This window comes from Ostrea edulis, chromosome 6, assembly GCF_947568905.1.
Source record: "Ostrea edulis chromosome 6, xbOstEdul1.1, whole genome shotgun sequence".
NCBI lineage: Eukaryota > Metazoa > Mollusca > Bivalvia > Ostreida > Ostreidae > Ostrea > Ostrea edulis.
Window position 1 is genome coordinate 48,075,630 of NC_079169.1, and position 15,568 is coordinate 48,091,197.

Here is a 15,568-nt window from a genome sequence, read left to right on the forward strand (position 1 = left end):
TTGATTTCTTTTTGTATACATGTAAAATTGGTCCTTTAAATTTCTTATTAGATATTGTTTGGCTGGGGAAGAAAGAAAATTCAAACCTGATTTTAGAAAATATACTAAAAATATATGATTTTAGATACAAATATATAATAATTAGAAAAAAAAAATTGTTAATGGATTTTGTCTTAAATAATAGAACACCCACTTGGAATTTCGAAATGTCTTTTTTTTTTATTGATTTGTCCCCATTAACCCGGAAATTTTAATTTACACCTAGACTTTTTTCGTTCAAAATTTAAAGGCAATGCGGCTTGCAGTGCATTAGATGGTAATTAAACTAATTTGCTGTGTAAAGGTTTTCACTTTCATCCGAAGTGGAAAATTGGTTATAAATGACCACTTTTGAGTAGGCATTTTCAAGTTTAAGAATTTATATATATTATTTTTTTTATTGTGTGGATCAATTTGGACGTAAGGATTGTTCCCGAAAAGAATGAAGTTCTGTTCGTCGGTTTTGATATTATCTATAAATCATCGATCACAAACAAGGATCATCAGGAGTCGGCAGTAGGCAGTATACTATATATAGGCCTACATTACATGTATATTTTGGAATCATTAAAACTATGAAAAAGAAGAAATACTTCCAGTTAAACATAAAGATTTATTCAACATCGGTTTTTTTTAGAAAGTTTTTTTTAAAGTATCTTTATAAAATTTATGTATTGAATGAAAAGTGTCCGTTTTCGGTTTTTGTATTTATTACACTGTACTAGATTCAATCGTAACTACCCGGCTCTTTCCGTAACTGGTTACGGAAAAGGACGAGCGCGTGATCCGATTGTACTAGATTTACCGCTTTTGAGTTAATCTCTACCCAGAGTTATCGTTCCCGCTACGCTCCACTAATAACTAGTGTTGTAGCGCAGCGTAATACGCCCTCTGGTGAGAGATTGCTTTTGAGTAGGTGACATTTCAAGTTTAAGAATTTATACTTATTATTTTTGGTTTTTTTTAATTGTGTGAATCAATTTGGACATAAAGATTATTCCCGAGAAGTATGAAGTAATTCTGTTCGCCGGTTTTAATATTATCTATAAAACATCGCAATCCGGGACCATCGGGAGTCGGGAGTCGGCAGTACTAGATTTACCGCCCACCGAGTTCCGGCGCATGAGCGTCAATGTTTACATTCCTTGATCAATCACGAACGAGTTGGATGACATGATGTGTCTTTAATTTGACAACTGATAAGTCACTAAATACTAAAGCAAAGGTGAGTTACCTTACATCACGAATTATTGTAAAAAACTACGAATATCCTCTCTGGGATGTTCTTCATATAGGTTAGGCCTAGCACACTATAAAATATACTAAACAAATGAATTGCAAAATACCTAGCTATACATGCTATATCCAGATCCAGGCGCGACGAGATAATCATAATGTGCAAGCTCAGTTAGTTGAAACTTCTTTGAACGCATTGTGGTTCATACCGAATGAAAAAAGGATACAGTGTTTGGTTTTAATAACGCAACATGTATTTAACACGCAAAAAAAAATCCCTGGTTCCACCATGAACATGCCCCCGCCCCCCCTCCCCCATATTTTTTTTTTTTTCAAAAGTGAACCCGAAGACATTAGGCCTAAACGATTGTTTTACAGTTTTTTAAAATTAAATTTTTTTATTCAAAAAGATTGTACCTGAATATTTTGTCGATCATGAATGTCATTTATTGTCTTTCATTTTCTTAAATGCATGATTATGAGTCATTGACCAGGATAGTGCTTTTGAAAAAATCAACACTGTCACTGATCAAGGAAATTTAAATGATTGAGATCTGAGCAAAATAGGAGTTGAAAAAATTGTAAGCAATTTATTGATGTGCACATGCAGTGTAAAAATATTCTAAACAATAATGATTTTAAACTCTCTCTCTCTCACATTGCACATTACTACACACACACTTAAGAATCAATATTTGTTTTACACTAATATAACATGTTTTCAGAATATATGAAAAGTGCAAATGATGCTTGAAGTTGAATCAAATGCAGAAAGTTTGCAGGACAAAAAACTTTCAAATGGAATTAAACGTAAAGACGTAAAGGGCAAGAAAAGGGAAAAGTATATTCCTACATCAGAGCCCCTGGAGCTTCCCTTCTGTCGTATATGTGGAAAGAGAGCATCGGGAATACACTTTGGAGTGTACAGCTGTGAAGCCTGTAAGGTAATCAATTTTTGTTGGAAATATGATACCACTGGTTTGACAATGTTGGAAAATAAAATTTTGCATTTTTATATCCATGCTTTTTTATTAGCCTGAGCTGAAGGCTGATCAAAATTTGTCCGTTGTCTGTCGTCATCGTCGTTGTTGTTGTAAACTCAGGTTTTTTTTTAAGGTCTTGATTTCAAGGGCCTGGGCCTTTCCAATTGAATTGGGAAAAATAGCGACATTTGCTTGAAATTGGGAAAAATGTTCCATGGATAAAAGAAGTAGGGAGAAAACCAAACCAGTACATTCAGGAATAATTGGACTCCTTCTGACTAGCATTTTGGTCAAAGTTTACCACATTTAGATAAACAGCTCTGGTAAAAAAAAATTAGATTTAATACTTAACAATTTTGAAGCAAAAATATTAATCCGTGAAGATTTGTGAACAATATGGATACCTGCTTTTATTTGCTTTCATTGTTTGGGAATTTTAAAGCAGAAATTGGGAAAAATACCTGCTTTTTAGCATTGGGAATGGGGCCTTATTTTTACCCCCACAGACCCTAAAAAAATCCCTTAAAACTTTTCACATTTTCATCTTCTTCTCCAAAACCACTGGGTCAATTTCAACCAAACTTGATTCAAAGCATCCCTGGATGAAGGGCTTTCAAGTTTGTTCAAATGAAGGGCCATGTCCCCTTCAAAGGGGAGATAATCACAAAAATGCAAAATTAGGGTAGGGTCATTTAAAAAATTTCTTCTTAAGAACCACTGGGCCAGAAGAGCTGAAATTTACATGAAACTTCTTGACATATTGCAGATTCAAGTTTGTTCAAATCATGGCCCCCGGGGGTAGGTTGGGGCCTCAATAGGAGATCAAAGTTTTACATAGAAATATAATGGAAAAGTAATTAAAAATCTTCAGAATCACTGGGCCAGGAAAGTTTACATTTACATAAAAGCTTCCTGACTTAATGCAGATTCAAGTTTGCTCAAATCATGGACCCTACCCTGTTGGTAAGATGGGGTCACAATAGGGGATCAAAGCTTTACATACAAATATATAGGGAAAATCTTTAAAAATCTTCTTCTCAAGAATCATTGGGCCAGAGAAGTTAACATTTACATGAAAACTTTCTGACATAGTGCAGATTCAAGTTTGTAAAAATCATGGCCTCTAGGGGTAGGTTGGGGCCACAATAGGGACTAAGGTTTCACTTGCAAATATATATGGAAAGTCTTCAGATATGGGTCAAGGTAACTCAGGTGAGTGATGTGGGCCTCTTGTTTCATTTGAAGTAAGGTAACAGACTTAATGGATACATGGTTTAGAATATGTAGTGTCTGCCACAGTACATTTATACATAATGTAATTATATATGTGGGCGAAATTTACCGAAGGGGACTTTAGATTTGCACTTCGTCCTTCTGTCTGGCAAATCAGTTTTCCGTGCTTATTTCTTACAGATATTCATTTGATATTTGATACATTGCTTTAATTTACTATGACAAGCTACAGATTAAGTTCAAAATATTGATTTTTTTAGCTGAGTTATGACCCTTGGATGAAGAAAATTACATATATACTTAGTTAAAATGCACACTTTTTTGTCTATTAATGCTTGCAGATATTCATTTGATATTTGGTGCTTTGTTTTACCATGAAAAGTTACAACTCAAGTTCAAATTTTGTGTTCTGGTCTGTTTATTTTTTTTGCAAAATGCAAAAACTCAGTTTTCCACACTTTTTTTAAGGAAATGCTTGCAGAAATAATGCATGAAGTTTCATCAAAATATTTTTCTGTTAGTAGGGGTCTATAACTAACAGGATGCTTGTTAAACCTTATTTGTTGAATGCTTTGTATGAATAAACAAATGAGTTATAAAAGGAAAGAATAGATCTAAGTGATTTTTTTTATTGCAAGAATTCTTTATATTTGTTTAGGCTTTCTTCAGACGATGTTTACAACGAAAAACACCATTTAAATGTGACAAGGGTGGTGACTGTGTGATAGATGAACAACAGAAAGGCCTGAATTGTTCCGCATGTCGCCTGAAAAAATGTCAAGACATAGGAATGTCAAAAGAAGGTACAAAATAGTTCATATGTACATGTAGTTAAGTCTTTATATAGAGCTTATATCTTTGTTTGGGTGGCTATCATGGAATTCTAGTCAAAGCTCACCCTAAACCTTATATACAGCTTTATTTTCACTGCAATTTCATTTTCACTGTTGGTTAGATCTGTGAAGTTAAAACTGCGGTGAATATATCTTAGCCATAATTCACTGTTGGTTAGATCTGTGAAGTTAAAACTGCAGTGAATATATCTTAGCCCTAACCTGTATATACAATGCATGCATGGCATAAAAACCATGAATGTAGATGTAAAACAGATTTGCACATGCAAGGAAATTCCATGAAAATAACCAAATTCAAAGCTGTATATTACAGTGCAAAAGACTGTTTGAATATATTCACAAATGAATTATAAATCTCGATTATTCAAATGGAAATTTAATGGAAATTTAATGGTCAAACATTCGGTCGCATGTCTGATACCTGTATGCAAGTTAATACAGTGCTGGAAACTGTACAACATTGTGTCATTAAAATGTCATGATAGAAAAGAGAAGTTGTTGCATTTCTGTATTAAAGCTATCTGCAAACGACATTAATGTTCACTTGGTATCACTTTCCTTTTATAAAAAGGCTTGACACAAAATCTGATTAATCTTTTAAAAGGGAAACATCTCTCAGCATCACAGTATGTGAAATTCATCATCTCTCAGCATCACAGTATGTGAAAGTCATCATTTGTAATTCTACTTTTTTGTTTGTTCACAACTTTACATGTAAAGTAACATTAGATTTACACTGTGTGAAGACAAAAATTCTGGATTAATATTTAGTCAACTTTTCGATATCAGTATCACTAACTAATTTATTGAATTGTTGATATTAGCAAAATTCTTTTTCCCTAGATGTGAAAAATGTTATTATACCCCCCACAACTTGTTGTGGGGGGGTATACTGGAATCGGGTTGTCCGTCTGTCTGTCCGTCCGTCCGTCTGTAGACGCAATGGTTTCCGGGCTCTAAAGCATTATCCTTTCCACCTACCGTCACCATATCATATATATGGACTACTCATGGGATGAAGATGTTCCCTATCGATTTTGGGGTCAAAAGGTCAAAGGTCAAGCGCACTGGACATCGAAGTAGCAATATGGTTTCCAGGCTCTAAAGCATTATCCTTTCCACCTACCGTCACCATATCATATATATGGACCACCCATGGGATGAAGATGTTCCCTATCGATTTTGGGGTCAAAGGTTCAAAGGTCAAGCGCACTGGACATCGAAGTAGCAATATGGTTTCCGGGCTCTAAAGCGTTATCCTTTCCACCTACAGTCACCATATCATACATAGGACTACCCATGGGATGAAGATGTTCCCTATCGATTTTGGGGTCAAAAGGTCAAAGGTCAAGCACACTGGACATTGAAGTAGCAATATGGTTTCCGGGCTCTAAAGCGTTATCCTTTCCACCTACAGTCACCATATCATACATATGGACTACCCATGGGATGAAGATGTTCCCTATCGATTTTGGGGTGAAAAGGTCAAAGGTCACACGCACTGGACATCGAAGTAGCAATATGGTTTGGTTTGTCATGCCATTTGTTTTTTACACTCAGAAAAGAAGTAGTTTATACCTATTACCAACACCCTTTGGGAGATTGGGGTAAGCGGGGGGTATTCTTAGTGAGCATTGCTCACAGTACCTCTTGTTACAATTGTACATGTAATAAGAAACTGATCAATAAATCTATTGTTGTTATAATAACAAGGTAACCAGAATCTGAATGCTATGCTATTAAATGGAAAAATAAAAAAAAATCCCTGATTCAGCGACAATTGCTTTATATTATTATCATCATCATCATCATTATTTATTCATTTACTTTTTGGTCTTTTAAACAAAACGTTTCCGGAAATGAGACCCAATAAGGCATTAAATATTGAGACTTGCTTTGAGGCATGCATCTCAGGCTGAAAGAATTAAAGAATTAATAAATCTTCTGTATGTAAATTTTCAACTCAAAATTTTAAGTACATTTCCATGTCATTTGAGCTTAACATATAGATATAAAACAATGGACAGTTTAATGTCCAGTGATACAGTATATAATGACATTGCTATAATCACACACGTACACATGGTAACAATGCTCTGGTGGTCTAGAACCGGTACAAGGTAATATTAGGGCTGTTCCAGAAATGATCAAATGGGGGGGTCGGGCGGGAAACGATATTTTTTTGTGTGGGTGGTCGTATTTTTTCATATTTTAATTGGTCCGTGGTTGGACTGTTAAAAAAATATTTATTATGGGTAGTGAGTAGTTTCTATTGTTTTATTTTGTGCCACGTGGGTGTTGAGTTTTCAGAATATTTTTATTGTCGCTCTTGTCGTGTTGGTTACAAAACGTCGGAGGGAAAATTGAAAACGTGCTTTCGAAATGCTGCTTTCGAAATCGGAGATCGGAAGTAACATAGAACTATTCAAGTTGTCGCTCTTTGCAGCGCATAACTTTCCATTACGGCACTCTTCAAATTAGAGGCGCGTAGGGTCCCTTTGGACATGATGGCGGCGAACTCTGTTCTGTAGATTATTACAGTTTACAGTGCATCGATTTTGGGAATATTTTGAAACCAATAGGTATTCCGTTTTCTAATAAAAATAGGCAAACCTTAGTTGATTTATACGAGGGTACCGATGCGTTATATTTATCAGTCGGTGTGATGGTGATAGAGGCCTCCGGGCGCGGGCTCCATTAGAAGACGAACGATTCGTGGAAAAACATATCCATACCCATTTCATGATAATAGCATCGTTTGGACTCCCAATCTTTCCAACATTCCCGCCATAGATGCCTTTGATTGTTGATGTGACATCGTTTCTTCAGAACTACTGTGATACAATGTCGCACCGGCATTACCGCGTCATTGACTAGAATGTTTGTCCCGAAAACCTCGCGAGATTTGTACCGTTTTCATTTTCAAAAATATTTTTGTGGTGGGTCTGGTTAGTTTTTTTTTTTATTAGATGGGTCATTGTAAAATGAGTTTATTAATTTGATGGGTCATGGGGTAATTTTTTATTTTTTTTTATGGGTGCTTGGTATATACAAAAGGTGCCTCCCGACCCCCCCATGTATTTATTTCTGGAATAGCCCTTAGGAGAATATTTTACATATGTCGACGTCAATGGATATTTAAATATGAATAGGATAGTAGTCCCAAATATACAAATATTGATTTTTGTTATTCATTTAAACTCTACTGTTTATATTTTGATAACAAAAAATTTGAATTTAATTGTATAAAATAATGAATATGATACCTATGACATTCATATTTACCATCGGAATTCTTTTCCTCTTGTAATCTAAATATGGACAAAATCTAAGGTTTGGAAGAGAAATTATGTGAAATACAATTGATGTCCACCATTATGAACAAGATTATTCCGTTAACAATGCCTCTATATGTCATTTCCGAGGAATGAATTAGTTGATGTCAAAGTTGAAAGCTTTTCGAATCTTTCTATTTGTTTTCTGCCATGTAAGTTAAACCGAGTGATTCAAGATCAAAATAAACAGATTTTTAGGTCACCTGAGTAATCTCAGTTGACCTATTGCAATTGGTTGTTGTCCGTCATCGTTCGTTGTCCGTCATGTGTTAACAATTGAACATATTTAACTTCTTGATAACTACCAGTCCCATTCTTTTCAAATTTTGTATGAAGCATCTTTGGGACAAGGGGGACATAAATTGTAAATTTCATGACTCCAGCAAATGCATAGTGATGTAGAGCAGGAAGGCTTCTACCAAAATTGTAAATTTCATGATCCCGGAGTAGGGGGTTCTGACCCCAGGGTGGGGCCAAATTTGTTATATAGTGTTTATGTGTAAAACACTTAAATAACATCTTCTTTAGTGCTATTGATACTAAATTGAAAGTAAATAGATATTTAGAAAGAAAGGTAGTCCTTTACCAAAATTGTAAATTTGATGATCATAGGGGTTTTGGTATCAGGGTGGGGCCAAAATGGTCAGTTATTAAATGTGGGAACAATAGACATTTTTAGGTCACCTGAGTAAACTCAGGTGACCTATTGCAATACGCAACTTCCGAGATATTAGCTCTTCTGTGATGGAGGTACGTTCAGTATTCTGTCGAACACTTGGGTGGGTACAAGATGTATACATATATTATAGACTGGTTATGTAAATAAGGATAAGTTATAAAAGTGTAAATTTTGTTTATATCAGCCGTTGGTATACATTAAACTGACCATATCAAAAATTATATTTGTTTGAATTAGGCCATTAAATTAAATAAGAAATTATTTTTCATTTCCTCTTCTACACAAGTGATATTTTAATCAAAGAAAGATGGTGGTTATCGATTTTTGTTTGAGCTACTTTATTATTAAATACTCATGAACTTACTTATATTGTGTGTCCCTGCACTTTTGGCCGTTGCATGATGTCTGATAATTGGCCTTTAGGCAATATATGAAAGCAGCAATGAGCATTTGTACCCACCTCGTGTGGACGAAAGTATGTTTTTGGTCTCACTGTGCATAAGAGTTCCACAAAGGGAAAGAACTATTGGACAACTTGCAAAATGCGTATTGGTTGTCGTCCCTCGTGGTGTGTTGTGTTTTGTGCGTTAACAATTGTACATTTTTAACTTCTTCTTGATAACTGCCATTCCAATTCTTTTCAAATTTAGTATAAAGCATCATTGGGACAAGGGGAACCAAAATTGTAAATTTCAGGACTCCAGCACCCCTGGGACCCTAGGGGCGGAGTAAAAACTGCCCAAAATTAACCAATTTTCAAAAATCGTTTTCTCAAGAACCACACACGGGAAAGAAAAACTAAATGCATAGTGATGTAGAGCAGGAAGACTTTTACCAAAATTGTAAATTTCGTGATCCCTGGGGTAGCTGGGGTTCTGGGGGTTCTGACCCCAGGGCAGGGCCAAACTTGGTACATAGTGTTTATGTGTAAAACACTTAAAAAGATGTACAAAAAATGGTGAATTTCACAACCCAGGGTTTTGACTCTAGGATAGGTCCAAATTAGTCATATCTTTTAATGTTAATACACCTGTTATATTATGTGAAGCCTTTCATGTTCAGGTATGCACTTATTAGGGCATTGCAGTTGTAAGAATACATCTTGTTTCATACTTTTGCTGAATGTTAAAATTTAGCTTAGATATTCAGAACAGGAAATGTTTTCTAGATTTCATAGCCCCTAGGAGAAGTGATAATTTTTCACTAGTACTCAGGTGACCGATAAGGCTTTTGGGCCTCTTATTATAGAATTTACACCCAACTGATTTTTTCCTTAAAGTTTGGCCCATTTTCGTAACATTGGATGTTGTGCGGAAATTCAATATTGCTTGATTCTTACGTGGAATAGCACTTTTAAAATAACTTCTCATGGAGGAAATTCTGCATTCGTGATCTTGAAAGAATCAGTATTTCTCTATAGACATACAATGTATGATTTTGAGTGGTATTTTTACAGGTATTCGAATAGGTCGCTACTCTACAGCAGAGAGAACCAATGTCATAATGGAGGTCAAGAAACTGAATGCCTCAACAGAAACTGCCCAGCGACTGTCCTTGACTCCCCATTTCAAGGACACTGGGTGTCCATCATTTACCGAGTTCCTAGTAAACACTTCAGAAAGTTTAAATATTCCCCAAAACTTGGATGCCTTGGATATTCCTCAAGATTTACAATTGATTGAGGATCCAATCCTGTTTGCAGATGACAGATATTTAGAGGTGGAGACATCTTCAGATGGCAGTAAAGGATCACCATACAGCCAATCAGAAAACTCCTCTGCATCGTCTCTTTCCTCTCCATCGTCTTTTTCAGTAATCACTCCTAATTCTGCAGAATATCTCAGTAGCGTAGTTGAATTGTTAGATGTTAGTCAGATGCCTTCACCCGGTGGACCCCTGAACCAGTTGTTTGATTGCGAAGAAGGTAACCAGATTGTAAACCAGCTGATGACTGGTTATCATTATCTCCAACCATTCACAAAGTCCCTGACAGACGAGGAACTCAAAGACATTTTTACACATGGAGTTGTAAGTACAGATAAATGAGGAGGTATACCATGTAATTTATATGTAATTGTAAATAAAGGACAGGTAGACAAAGATCAGGTCAATCATTTTTATAGTTTGTTGTGTCTGTGGATGAATGGTTAAATTGAAGTAAACCAGACAGAGAATATATAAATGACACACTGTCTTAGTTTTTGTAATGTTACAATATTATTTTGTATATTGAACTTGATAGCAGTGTTCAATGTTTTCTGATTTAAGGAACAATATGAAGAAAAGGTGAGGCTGTTTGGGAAGATGCAGTATTTGTCAATAGAAGAATACAGAGAGATATATAGAAAGACCCAGATTGATGTGGATGGTAGGATAGAACTCTACAGCTTAGGGCGAACGGAGATGAACAAAATGTTCAACGAGTATGTCAAGTTCAGTCATGGTATTATTGGCTTCACATCCCTGCCTCCAAAGGACCAAGCTGCTTTATTAAAAGGTAAGAATAAAAGATGGAGATGGAAGTCCAAAGTAAAATGGGGGTACATGTACAACTATACTTTGATGTTTTAAAATTTAGAGGACAAATATCATTTATAGAAATTCAATATGTATATGACACATACCATGTGCTTGAATAATAAAAGTGTCCTGAATATATTTTTATGCTGGTTTAAAAATCAGCGATTTTCTAGCTAATAAGTATGCAAATAAATTTAGAGGATTATATTTTCGCTGACTTGGAGTTCCCAAACATGAGAATTGATCAGCATCGTAGTGTTATCTTAAAACATTTTACTGTCATCAGAAGCAACGGACATAAAAAAAAACCCATTAGTTTATTTACCTTCCAAGCTGAAGAGCGCTTTATGTACATGTACCTTTGACATAAAAACAACTGCTGTGCAGAGATCTCATCTTTCTTGTGAGAATACATACTATGATTGTGGACACATTTGGGTTCAACTTTAGCTACCTATCAGGATACTGCACTCAATGATGGAGGTGTTTTAGGCATAGTTGCCAACCTCCAACATGTAAAAAGAGGGTCATGACCCTCTTTGGAAAGCAAAAAATCTGGTCATAATGCGTAATGGCATTCATGACATATTTATTAGGATTACATGTATTATAAGTGTTTATATTTAAAAAATATTTACAACTATTTTATGTGTACTATTATACTGAAGAGAAGCACTGTAACTAATAGTGGTACATTTTGAATTTTTGAAGACTGATGAAGATGGACAATATACAAGGCAGGACACAGATTGATTAAATTTACATGATAAGAGGGCATCTACGGTTTCGTTGTTTAGCTCGGATCTGAATTCAGTGTGTATTTTCTCTATATGACAGTGATTAGATGACTATAGAGTATTTTTTTCCTGATTTTGAATTTTGGCATGTTTTGTCAGATTATTTTTGGCTCCAGACCTAATAGACAAGTGCAAGTTAAACAATGCACAATTAGCTTTACGCTGTCCTCAATAACTTTTTTTTACCCATGAAAAGCTGTTTTCCCAGATTTGTTGGTAGGAACATAAGTATCGATCTTTTTGTTTTTGTTGGTGTGTCCATTGGCCCTGACAAGGATCTCTTTCTGGTGGAAACCATTCTACATTAGGAGTTTAATCCCCTATTTGTCAAAACAACTCTCAGATAATTGTTAACACCTGCTTTGATAACGTATCTGTAATGTACATGGCCATCAGCACTGTTTACGTAGATCCAAGCTTGTGTTGCAAACTGGAAATTACACATGCGAACTAATTATCACAACCAAACCCGGAAATCGGGTGAAAGGTAAGAGCAGCCGGGTCATAAAAAATAATCGGGGATACGGGTCGAAAAATCGGTGTTTATAACCCGACAAAATTGGGTTAGTTGGCAACTATGATTAGGGATGTGGGATCAAATATATTTGAGGATGTCACTATTAAAGTAGGATTGAATAACAAAATAAATATTGTATTTAATGTGATATAAGTAACTCCAATTAACTCAATCACGCACCACTAGATCCTCTCCATCGTTGTCGCTTTATTCTGATCACAAATGTCTAACATGTAAACACAATTTGGAAAATAACAAAATATTCCTTATGTACTATTAAACATACATGTACCTTACTCTTCTTTCTAGCTGCCAATTTTGACTTTAGCATGATCGTGGATTATCGTGCGATAGATATGGACAAGGAGATGGTGTTAAGTTACACTGGGAAACTGCTGCCAATGAGTGAATGCTGCCCCCACACACCTCTGGAGACTATAAAACGATGGTCAGAGTTCTGCGCAGAGATACAAAGACTATATCTGAGTCCCCAGGAGCATGCGTTAATGCTTGGAATTTGCCTGACATTTCAAGGTATCATACACATAAGTTTTATCATAAAGTTGGAAGGTGTCTGGGTAGCGCAGAGCTAGCACTCTCGCTTCTCACTGCCGCAACCCGAGTTCAATCCCCGTGACCGGCAGTGGTTGTATGTGAGAGGGTATGGTGGTCGTCTGCTCGGACATGTGGGTTTCCTCCCACATAAATAACCCCCTAGTGCAAACATCCATGCATCAAAGGACCCCATTGGAAATAAACTTTCGAGCTTTCATGGGTTATCCTTGGTATTTATGTATGTATGTTTGTATGTATGTATATACCGAAGGATAAATTTAGTTAAACATTTAACTTTTTAAGTTTCTACATGATACATAAAACTTTGAATATCATGTTTTACATGGGACCCTTGATATTTCAAAATTCATTGATAAACTGTTATAAAAAATCCTTAGAGCAGAAGATCTGAAATTTGAATGAAAAGTTTTAAATTATAATGAAGATTCAAGTTTATTCAATCTATATAACATCTGGATCTAAGGTGCAGCTCAAACAGGGTATCAGTCAGTATACAGGGAAAATCAAGAACTGCCAATCTGATGAACAACCAGCTCCTCGATCTGCTCCTCTTTTTAGCTCACCTCGCAGTCACCTGAGCTGAAAGCTCAAGTGAGCTTTTCTGATCACCTATTGTCCGTCATCTGTCCATCTGTAAACTTTTCACATTTTCGACATAACCTCTGGGCCAATTTCAACCAAACTTGGCAAAAAGCATCCTTGTGTAAAGGGCTTTCAAGTTTGTTCAAGTGAAGGACCATGCTCCCTTGAAAGGGGAGATAATCAAAAAAATACAAAATTAGTTTGGGGTCATTTAAAGATCTTCTCAAGAACCACTGGGTCAAAAGAACTGAAATTCATATGAAAGTTTCCTGACATAGTGCAGATTCAATTTTGTTAAAACCATGGTCCCCGGGGGTAGGGTGGGGCCATAAGAGGGGATCAAATATTTACATGTAAATATATTGGAAAAATCTTTAAAAAAAATTCTTCTCAAGAACCACCTGTCCAGGACAGCACAAATTTACATGAAAGCTTCCTTACATAGAGCAGATTTAAGTTTGTTCAAATCATGGCCCCTGGGTTAGGATGGGGCCACAGTAGGAGATCAAAGTTTTACATAGAAATATATAGGGAAAATCTTCTCGAGAACCACTGGACCAGAAAATTTTATATTTACATGAAAGTTTCCTGACATAGTGCAGATTGAAGTTTGTCAAAATCATGGTTCCTGGGGGTAGAGTGGGGCCATAATATAAAAGCTTCCAGACATAGTGCAGATTTAAGTGTTTAAAATCATGACCCCTGGGGGTAGAGTGGGGCCACAATAGGGATAAAAGTTTTACCTGTGAATATGTTGGGGAAAATCTTTAAATATGGGCCAAGGTGACTCAGGTGAGCGATGTGGCCTCTTGTTTTTATTGTCACTACACGAGGTCTAGTGTAACACATATTTATACAACGCAAATTTATATTACACCAAACACATTAGACGATACTTTGTTTAGCAGAAACTTATTTCAAAGCTGATTTATTTCTCATAAATTCATCTGCTTTCATGTCTAGAAAGAGCAAATTGTTCTTTTGTAAGGTTAGTATATCAGGAATCTAAGATCAGACATTTTGTAACAAAATCAATTCAGTAACATAAAAAAAATATCAAATGATATCCTACATAGTAACATAAATTACATGACAAGAATATTTTGTATAAAAATTGCAAACTGTAAGAACTGAATAACTGTCAACTAGCAAATAAATTTTGCAAGAAAGTAAAGAATCTTGTGGATTGCTGACAAGAAAGTAAAGAATCTTGTGGATTACTGACAAGAAAGTAAAGAATCTTGTGGATTACTGACAAGAAAGTAAAGAATCTTGTGGATTACTGATTGTGGAAGGGTGTTGTAATGCTCCTTTTCATTTTCTTATATCTCAAAACTCCTGTTACTGCAACCAGCAGGATTGGAATGTCAAGTCAATGTATAATGTCATTCCTGTTCACAAAGAGAATGCCCGTGGTGAAGGCCATTAAAGAGAATATTTTTACTTTAATGTGTAACGTACATGAAGTATTAGTGCATTTTAATTGAAATTGAAAAAAGTGGGAACATAGATTACAAAATGTTAAGTACAGACAAAATAAACAACAATGCAATGACTGAATATACAGCTATACACAGTAAATTCAACTGGCTGTTACCTCTACTTGGTCCATGAATCTAATGTCTTTTTGATTATGATGATCAATAAACTTTATAAAACCATAAGACATAACACTGAAAGGAATGTAGATTACATCCTTAAAAACTTACCAGGCTCTGTATACAGGTGTGCTATATAAGGTGGTGTATTGTAGCTTACTGAATATGATAATTTTTTTGATAGCAAATATCTAATACTTATGCACAACAATTAAAAGATTTCTTAAAAAATTTTAGAGTTAAAAATGCATGTTATATGTTGTGATTTTAAACTAATAAAAATAATATCAATTAGATATTTTTAGATATCAAATGTTTAAGTTTTTAAGATATGCTATTGAGTGACACAATGATTTCGATAGATGTTAGGTGTATTCATCAAATGAATGTTATTTCAAAAAGTTTTATTTTTCATTCTTTTTTTTTTGTGTTTAAGCTGACACGATGCGCTCCTTATTATCCAAAATTCATACAATTTCAAAATATTTCCACCTGTATTTTCTAAAACACTAGCAACAACATTCGGACAGAAATGGGCACTTTTCTGGAGAACAGGTGTTAAAATCCCAAGTTACATAATAGTTTTGACTTGGCCTCATTAGAATCATTCCATTACTCC

General features: G+C 35.2%; 1 protein-coding gene across 1 annotated transcript in view; it reads left to right on the forward strand.

Moving 5' to 3' along the window:
• Positions 1–997: 997 nt before the first annotated feature.
• Positions 998–15,568, forward strand: part of LOC125683065 (nuclear receptor subfamily 1 group D member 2-like) — a 17,296-nt gene continuing 2,725 nt past the window's right edge. The window contains exons 1-6 of the mRNA XM_048923779.2: positions 998–1,264; positions 2,001–2,219; positions 4,150–4,294; positions 9,816–10,387; positions 10,628–10,856; positions 12,503–12,727. Coding sequence (XP_048779736.2) covers positions 2,019–2,219; positions 4,150–4,294; positions 9,816–10,387; positions 10,628–10,856; positions 12,503–12,727 — 1,372 coding nt within the window. The 5' untranslated portion in view covers positions 998–1,264; positions 2,001–2,018. The remainder of the gene's footprint in view (positions 1,265–2,000; positions 2,220–4,149; positions 4,295–9,815; positions 10,388–10,627; positions 10,857–12,502; positions 12,728–15,568) is intronic.